This window comes from Puma concolor, chromosome A2, assembly GCF_028749965.1.
Source record: "Puma concolor isolate L17-30 chromosome A2, mPumCon1.1.hap2, whole genome shotgun sequence".
Taxonomy (NCBI): domain Eukaryota; kingdom Metazoa; phylum Chordata; class Mammalia; order Carnivora; family Felidae; genus Puma; species Puma concolor.
In genome coordinates, this window is record NC_141668.1 from 172,097,979 (window position 1) to 172,107,043 (window position 9,065).

Consider the following 9,065-nt stretch of genomic DNA (forward strand, 5'->3'; position numbering starts at 1 on the left):
AGCCCCTCCCAGCCCGCCCCGGGCCCCCACGGCCCCACCCCCGCCCAGCTATTTCAGGCTTTTGCCTCCTGGGCTGGCGGGGGCGGCCGCAGGATTTCTGGAACTGGCCGCCTCGGTTTTCCCTGCAGCGGCCAAGGAGAGGGGGAGCGGGAGGGGCCTGGAGGCTGAGGCCGGCCATCCCTGTGCGTGGAGGGGAAACCGAGGCACAGGAGCTCTGGGGACCCCCGAGGCCACCCCGAGGATGGCTGCAGAACTAGGGTTTGGGTCCAGCGTCCACACCTTGGGAGGACAGAACGCACACAGGGCCCAACCAGGGACCCCTCCAACCTCCCCGGACACCAGGGACGCTGTTGGAGGGCCACCCGGGGGACCCACTGGCCTCGCCCCCTGGACGGGCACTGACGCTGTCACTGCTGGGCCGCGGCGGGGGCGGGGGGGGGGGCACAGAGCACGTGGGTCCCCTTCAGCCCTCTTCTCTGCCAGGGGCGGGGTGGGGGGGGGCTAACCCCACAGGGCTGTAATTCAGAGATTGGCTGGGTGTGCCACGCGGGGGTGGGGTTGGGGGACAACACAGAGGCCCTCAGACTGGGTGCTCCTCCCTCAGACCTGCGGCTCCCCCAGGGACCAGCCCCACGGCCCTCAGACTAGCAGGGACAATCACATCTGGACCTGGGGGTGGGGGGCGGCTGGTCTCCTCCCATTTGGGGCCCAGAGTGTTTGGCAAAGTCTTAGAAGCAGAACCGAGAGACCTCCCGTTCCATCCCCCGCATCACACACAGAAAACACAACAACGTCTCCAGGAAGATAAGAACCGGAAAGAGAACCCTCGGGCTGAAAATGCATCCGGCCTCGGGGTTGTCGGCCCTGATCTGTGGTTCTGGGGGGGGGAGGGGTTGGGAGGGGGTGGGTGGGGAGTTTAAGCAGGCACCTGTTTCCTAAGGGAAGTGGGGCTCGGGATGGGCCAGCAGACCCCCCAGGGCGGGCCCGGGGCGCCCGGCTCAGCCCTTGCCCTCGTTGGCGTAGATACGGGCTTCCCAGCACCTGGCCTTGGCATTGGTGTGGCGGGTGACCCGTGTGGCCTCAAGGACCTGCAGGAGAGGCACGGAGTCCCCGTCAGGGTCCCGACCCCTGGGCGCCGTCCCCCACGGCCAGCTCGTAGGAGAGATCTAGAACAGGAGGGAAGCAGGCCATCCCCTCCTCCGATTTAGACCCCGTCCCCCTGGTAACAGTGTCAAGGAGCGTGGTAGGTCACCCTGAGACCCACGGCAGGTTCACTGCCAGCTCTGGCGTTTTGGACCCAGTTCATAAACGAATCCACAAGGGCAGTAAAGCGGCCGCTCTCACGCACTGTCCCGTGAGCCTCCTTCTGTGTCTGGCCCGGACCCTCACTCCCCGGCTGCGGACCTCTCCCACGGTCTGTACCCACGGCAAGCCCCCCCCCCCCCCCCCCCCCCCCCCGAGCGGCTCCCGGCAGAACCCACTCAGGCAGGCTCGGGCCGCGCGAGAAAGGCACCTGACGGCTCTGAGGCCGCGGCGGAGGGCCCAGGGGCACGCTCACCTCTGAGTTGATGTGGTCGGAGGCGCTGAGGCTGGCATACTGTGGGAAAGGAAGGCGCGTGAGCCCCGGGGCCTGGGACTCCATGCCCGGCCCCCTGGGCCCCCACTTGGGGTGGAGGGGAGGGGGCTCCTTGGCCACGGCGGCCCCCCAGACTCAAAGCTGTGCGCAGCCTGCCTCCCCCGCGCTGCCCCCTCCGTGAAGCCTCGAGGCTCTCTCTGCAAACTCGTCACAAGGGAGACGGCCAACGTTTACTGAGCTCGTTCCTACGACCACGACCATGCGCATTTTACAGAGGAGGGGACTGAGGGTCAGAGAGGATTTGCCCAGCATGACGGGCCAGCAAGTGGCAGGACCGGACTTGAGCCGGGTCACTGGGCTCCCACGCGGTGCCCCGAGCCGCCAGAGCAGGCGGTGAGGCTAGACGCGGCGTGGTTCCCCCTGGTGGCCCGGAGCCCCCCCCCCCCCCATCCAGGGAGGAGACGGCCTCAGGGGGACCACTGCGGGGGGCGGAGTCGGGTCTGGGCTGAGTCCCCGTGTGGGAGCAGCACCGCCTGACGCTGGCCCTGGCGACTCGAGCTTTCTCTGAAGAGCGTGTGGCAAGACGGACGGGGCTCTGAGACGGTACAGGCGTGGCCCGCAGAGCCCCGTGCACGTCACCCGCACATGCTGCGCAGTGGTGACGGTATGACGGTGCTCATCAACTGTCACTGTCGTCCTCGAAGCGGAGCCCGTCCGTCAGACTGACTCAGGGGGACGCCCTCACGGTGGGGACCCTGCTCGGGGGCCTCCGACAGACAAAGGGACACGCGCTGTGCACTCCCGTGGGGAAGAGGCAGAGGCACGGCCACCCACAGGCAGTGAGGGCGTCGGGCTTCAACCCAGGTCCTACCCGCGTCTCGCTCTGCCCTCCTGTGGCCCTAACGGGCTCCGGACTCACCCGCGGCTCCTTCCTTTTCTTCTGCTTGGGAGCACCCGCCACGCCTGACAGGTGGATGGGGGTGAAGAAGTGGGACTCAGACACGGAGTAGCTGCCCGTGACGCCTGTGCGGGGAGAGGGGGGCGTCAGGAGGGTCCCAGGGACCCTCGACCAGACCCCAGCCCGGGACGCTCCGAGTCTCTGCCCGCGAGGAAACGGGAGAATGGACGGACAGACGGGCAAAGCACGGGCCGTCGGGGGGACGAACTGGGCAGCAGCGGACGGCGGGGGACACGACACCCTCAAACCTTCGCACCCCTGACGAGGCAGAGTTGACGTCCGCCTCCAGAATCCGCAGCTCAGGTACAGAGACCGGCCGCCGGAGCCCCCCAGGTGTTCCCAGCCCCTCCACCCCCCCACCCCTCACCGGAAGCCGCGGAGGAGCTCCTGGAGCCGTCGGGCTCGTCGTCGTCGTCATTGGGCGGCGGGGAGAAGACCTCAGGAAAGAGGGCCTGCCTCCGCTCCTCGGCCAACTCCCGCTCGCGCTGCAGGACGCTCTCCACCTCCTTCTCCAGCAGCTCGGACGACTGGGACCTCTGCAGCGTCGACGCCAGGATCCCCCCGCCCTCCCAGCCTGGGACGCGGGGGGCCGCGGCCTGCAGGGGCCCGTCTGGGACCCTGAACCGCAGGGGCCGCAGGCAGAAATGCTCCTGTCGGATGACCCCTCTCTCGGCCGGCGGGGGCCCCTCGCGGGGCTTGGAGCACTGCGGCTTTGCGCCTGCCGGTTTTCCAGAGGATTCCAGGAGACGCCACGGAGAGCCTGTGGCCTGTGGAGAGCCCACAGCCTCGGCCTCGGCCGCAGAGAGACCCCCAGGCCTGCCGGACGCGTGGAGGGCTGGGCACGCCAGCCGGGGGCTCCCGGGGCGCAGGTGCGGCTGGAGGGCGTCGGCCGGGATGCCGCGGTCCTCCTTCCTCACCGTGGGAGCAGGGCAGGCCGGCCCGTCTTCCGGGGCCAGGCCGAGGACGGAGTCTGAGCTGAGGGCTTTCCTGAGTCCCGGCTGGGGACCCAGGGCCGCCCTGGCCGGCGTGGACGGCTCGCCCAGCTTCAGGCCCTCCCGCCGGTGGTCCTCCTCCCGCTGGGTCTCCTGCACCAAATCCCACTGCACGTAGAGTGACGGGCGCCCCCTGTCCCGCCGCGGGGCCGAGGCCAGGCCGACCTTGGTCAGCAGTGGCCTGGTGGGTATCTCTACCATCTCCTGCTGGCTGGCCGCCTGCCGTAGCCCTCTCTGTTCTCGCAGGTCCGCCTCCCGCTCCTGGGCCCGCCGGATCTCCCGCTCGATGGGCGTCTCCCCGGGGGGCTCCGGGGACCCCACTCGGGACCGGGAGCCACGGCCGCCCACAGCCCGGGCACCAGGGGCAGCGGGGAGGCCGCCGGCGTCCCCCTTCTCTCCCGAGACCGCGTCCCTCCCCTGGGGCTTCGGGGGGACGGCACACCCGCTGGCCGGGGGCAGCCCGCCCGAGGCCGTGGAGGCCTGACCCACAGCAGGGGGGGCGCACGCAGGGGCCGCCCTAGCTGGAAGGTTCTGGGCGGCCGCTGCACCGGCCTGCTCCAGACTCAAGAACTGCCGTCTGGCCGTCAGGAAGTTGATCTGCTCCCTGTCGACCACGTGCTCCTCCGGGGGCCCAGACTGAGCCTGGCCGGGGCTCCCGGGGTCCCCGTGGGCAGGCCTGCCCTGGAGCGCGGGCGCCGTGCTGCCCTTCCTGAGTGCCTGGTGCTCCCGTTCCAGGCTCCGTGGCCGCGTGGGCTGGGCGTCCCTTGGGTGCCGACGGCAGGCCTTCGCCTCCTCTTTCTCGTCACCCTCCCGGCCGAGCCTCCACGGGGCTGGCCGGTCCCGGAAGGCACATGGGCTCCGGGACGCCTTCGGCCCGGCTGCATTCGGCCCGGCCTCTCGGTCAGCAGGCAGGGCCCGTGGCTTGTTCTGGTCCCAGCCGCTGGCCGCAGGCCCCACGTCCACCAGCTCAAACGTGTGGCCGGTGCCCTCCTCCAGGCCCAGGCCACCCACACGGGGCGAGTGAGGGATGCCAAAGATGGGGTATCTGGTCACTCGGTCCATGGCCTGGGGGGCTCAGCTGCCCACGGCTCCGGGCGCAGGTGCTCCGGGCTCACTGAGGGAGGAGAAGGGAACAACGGCCGACACGTCAGGGACCGGGACACGGCCCCCGGCCGCTCTCTTGGGGACAGGTGCGATTTCCTTTCCCTCGAAGGCCAAAGTCCTGGCCAAAGGGCCTCTATGGTCACTTCGGGGATGGACGCGTGACCCAGCCTGCCAATGACGTGAAATTCTGGTCCTGAGACTTTGCGATCACCCTGGGAAATCGGAGCCCTCCGCCCCCCGGGCTTGTTGCCCAGCAAACGGCTGGGGGCCGCACGTGTGCCCTCACGGACACAGCCTGCTTGAGGGCAGCACTGACGCCAACAGGCGTCCGTAAAAAATGCTGTGTGAACTCCTGGATCCAGCCGCACCTGTGGCTCACTCCCGTACTGACTCTCTCCACAGCTTGCCCCGTGAGCGTCTGACATGTTCTGGTCCCCTGCCCGTTCGTCTCCGGGACTCCTGCTACTGCCCTCTCCCACCCAGCTCACGTGGCCAGACCCAAGGCCATCCCCAGGCAGCCTCCCTGGGCCCCCGTGTGCACGAGCGCACCTGCCTGTCTCCCGGGGTGCAACACATTCTGAGGTTCCTCTTGTAAGATTTCTTTCATCAGCGGGCCTGCCCCTCACTAAGGGATGTCAAGTGGGGAAACTAAGGCTCAGAGAGGGAGGATGGCTGGCAGAGACTCCGGTCTCCTGGTTCCCTCCCCTACACCTGCCTAAAGGGACACTTGGTCCCATCCCGGACAGTCCCCCGCCTCGGGGCCATAAAGCCAGGACGGGCTAGGGAACGCCTTGGACCTTGTCCTGCGGGGCCAGGTGAGGCCACGGAGCCTCTGGCCACACCCTGATCCAGTGCCCCAGGGGGCCCTGGCACCTCTCCAAGCCTCGGGGTTCTGCTGAGCACAGCTCTGGGAACCCCCTCCTATGAAGGCACGGACCTGCTCTCCAGGGCCTCCGTCTGACCTCAGCACAAAACCCAGACTTCACAGGGGTCCCTACCCCAAACCTGACCCTCTTCCTCCTCCTCCCGCAGCTTCCTCTGCATTTGTGCTGCTCCACAGCCTTCCTAGCTGCAGCCCACAAGACACCTCCTCCAGGGAGCCCCCCCCCCCCCCGATTGCCCCTGCTCTTGGAGCCTGTTGTCCGGGCATCACCCGCTGCTTGGCCCAGCACCCAGTTTAGGCTTCACCTTTTGACGGCTGAGGAAAGGAACTGGCCGTTCCCAGGTCTTCAAGCAGCCCTTGTCCTTTTCCCATCTCCCAGTTCTATCAGAACCTGTCGCGTTGGGGCCACCTTGCTTGTGAAGGCTGCCGTTCTAAAGAGGAAAACGCAGCCCCGCCCTGAGCTGGAGAGGTGGGGTCAGGCAACATAAAATGGACCATGGGAACCATGTTCTAACTAACGTGTACTAAGCAGGCGTCCGTATGTATCCAATGCTGAGACTATAATTAGAAAGGCAACAGGTAAAGACAGGCAAGCCTGGGTAGTAAATCCCAGCCCGCGGGCCACGCCACTGCCCGGGACCACACAGCCCCCAGGGAGATGCCCTCCCGGAAGCCACAGGGGTGGCTACGTCCTTGAGTCTCGTCTTCTGCCCCTGGAAGCCCTCAGCCCAGGACCCTCTCTTCCCGGAGGGCCCAGATGAGCACCCCCTCCTGCAGCCGGAGCGCAGTATACAGCAGGGAGGTGATAAAGACTGGCAAGTTTTCTGCAAACCCTGCTTGTTCAGGGTGCCCAGGACCTGGAGGTCAGGGTCATTTCTGCCACAGACCTGGCTGTGCCTCCAGGCCTCCCCTCCGGCGCCAGCCCGGTGCTGACCCTGAGGGCTGGGCGGGCCTGTCCCCACGCCCTGGAGCTCCCCGGGAAGGGGGGGGGGGGAGGCAGGTGTGCGAACGGCGATGAAGGAGTGTTTGCCGAGTGGGCAGGGGGACGTACACCCGGCAGGATTTATAGGCCACTTAGGACATTAACTCTGGGGAGGCGGTGGGGGGGACCTGCCCAGAGGCTGTCAGTGGGCCTGGGTGGGGGCCCTGCCTCCTCCTTGGCCCATTCCTCTTGGGTGAGTCACGGAGGCCAGTGGGCGGGGCTCAGGCTGGGTCTTGGGCTCAAGGCCCCGGGGCCCCGCCGGCTGGTACCTCCGGCCTCAGTGTCCACACCCGGACCGGAGGTAGAGTCCGCGGGACTTGGGTCCACCCTGGAAGTCTGCCATGTAGCCAGTATACAGTAGGCACCAGATACATGCTCTCACGGTGGCCGCTAATGGTCTTTAAATGCTGGCTGGACCCACCACTGCTCTCGGGGTGACCCCGGGGCAGGCGTCCTCTCCTGTGGCACCCCAGTGTCCCCGCCTGCAAGCCGGGCCGATGAGGCCCCCACATGGGGCCCGAAGGGGTAGAGCCCAGGGGGTCAGCCTTTTCGGGGCCTCAGAGGCTCCGCACGAATGAGGGGTGGTAGCGATCACAGAGCCTCCCGTGTCTCCCGTGGCCCCTCGCACACAGCGCCCCACAGCAGCGTCTCATTTGCTCCTCGTAAGAGCCCGCGGCGAGGGGGCCGTTCTTGTCCCCAGTCAACAGCAGAGGGAACCGAGGCCCAGAGAGGGCAGGCTGTTCACCTGAGACCACACAGCCGGCCGCAGAGCAGCAGGTCCCGAGGCCGGAGCCTGCATTCCCAGGCAGCCGCCTCCTCTCCCAGGAAGCCCCCCTCCCCCATTGTCCCTCCCAGCCCCACCCCGTATCACGTCGATACCAGACTGAAACTGGGTTTATGGCCCCTGGTGCCACACATCTGCTTCCTCGGCACTGGCCTCCTGCCCTCGGGCAAAGGCCCGTTGGAAGGGCTAAGGCTCAGAGCAAGGTCACACAGCAAGGAGGGTCCTCCCGGGGCCCTGGCTGGGCACACGCCCCAACACCTTGAGACACCCAGACTCTGCCCCGGCCGCACGGGTTCCCAGCCAGCCCCCTCACAGGGCCACCCCCATACCCCCACATGCCCCCCACCAGACCCTGCACCCCAGCCGGGCCCGGGGCGGTGCGAGGCGGGGGACTGAGGCACCTCCCTCCCTGCGCCCCGCGGATCCCACAGGTGAGCACAGGCTACCGACTGACGCGTGAACGCTCGTCCCAGACACAAAGCCCAGTCCACACGGGACCCCCACCCTGCCCCCACGCCGGGTCCCGACTCACATGCTGCCCCTGGGCCCCCGCAGCCTCTGGGCCTGGCTCTGGTGCCGTCGACAGGACAGAGACCGGAATCCCGATGCCCTGCCCACGGGTTGCCAGGGGACAGGGCCCCGCCTGGGGAAGCAGGGGCACCCCCTCCCCGCCGGCCCCACCCGGGCCCGGGAAACAAAGTCCAGAGGAGGAGGGAGAAAGACGATACCCAGGCAGGGAGGACGGCAGGCGCCATGCCCACTGCCTGCCGGCCCCCCGGCCCCCAGGCCTCCGGCCCCACAGAGAGGGGGCATCACGCCCAGAGTCACGCAGTAGGTCCTGAACCAGCCCCCCACCCCGCGCTCCAGGCTCAGAACACCCTTTGGGGTTCCTACCCCAGAGAGCCCCTTTCTGGGGCTCGCCCAGCCTGCTAGCCCCTGCGGGGGGTTTCGCTGGGTCGGGGTTCAGATTCCACTTAGCCTCTCTGAGCCTGTCCCCTCCTCTGAAATGGGCATACGTCACAGAGCAGGGAGGATGCCCCGGCCACTTCTACATAAAGGACCCAGAGTGCCGGAAAACGTTGGCAGGGTGGGCAAGGCCCAGGCCCCCCTGACGGATGGGGGCCCCAAGGCTCAGCATGGGCAGCGGGGCCTGCCGGGCGCTCAGCCATCCAGCCTGATTCTCGACCAAGGTGCAAGGAACTTGCCGGGGCCGCGGGACCCCGGCGTCTCTGTGGGCCTGGACCTATCGGCCTGGCGGTCAGTCTACAGGGCGGGGACACAGTGGAACCTGAGTCCCCCCCCCCCCCCCCATCGTATGCTGCTCATACTGGGCAAGTGAGGCCCAAAAAGGGCAGAGACTGGATCACCCAGCATGTTGGGACACTGGAGACAAGGACCCAACTGTCCTGCTCCCAGACTGAGGAGGCCTCCCACTCAGGGTTCATAAAGCCCATTGTATAGATAGGCAAACTGAGGCCCAGGGGAGGCAGCCACTTCCAAGATCGCCTAGTGAGACAGAAGTTCGGGGTGGCAGCCTCTGTAAACGTGTCCCACCGTCCCCCCGCCCGGCTCCCGGGGAACGGTTTCTCTGCAGAGCTTGGGGGCCGTGAACCCAGCACGGGCCATAGAACCAGAGGACTCCACAGTTAGCAGGAAGCAAGTCCTGCCACCACCAGCTGCCCCCTCACCTCCAGGCCTTACCTGCTCAGGTGCTGCTCCCGTGGGTGCAGGTGCGGTGGGCACTGGGCACCGGGGTGAGCCCAAGGGAGCCCGGGGCTGCGGTGCA

The 9,065-nt window shown here is 67.8% G+C and overlaps 1 protein-coding gene across 1 annotated transcript; it reads right to left on the reverse strand.

The window, feature by feature from the left end:
• Positions 1–276: 276 nt before the first annotated feature.
• Positions 277–8,559, reverse strand: MISP (mitotic spindle positioning). The gene is made up of 5 exons (XM_086699769.1): positions 7,812–8,559; positions 2,902–4,640; positions 2,496–2,599; positions 1,559–1,597; positions 277–1,088 (listed from the first exon to the last, which is right to left on the reverse strand). The coding sequence occupies exons 2-5, from the start codon at positions 4,586–4,588 to the stop codon at positions 999–1,001; spliced, it is 1,920 nt and encodes a 639-aa protein (XP_086555895.1). The 5' UTR covers positions 4,589–4,640; positions 7,812–8,559; the 3' UTR covers positions 277–998.
• Positions 8,560–9,065: the final 506 nt, after the last annotated feature.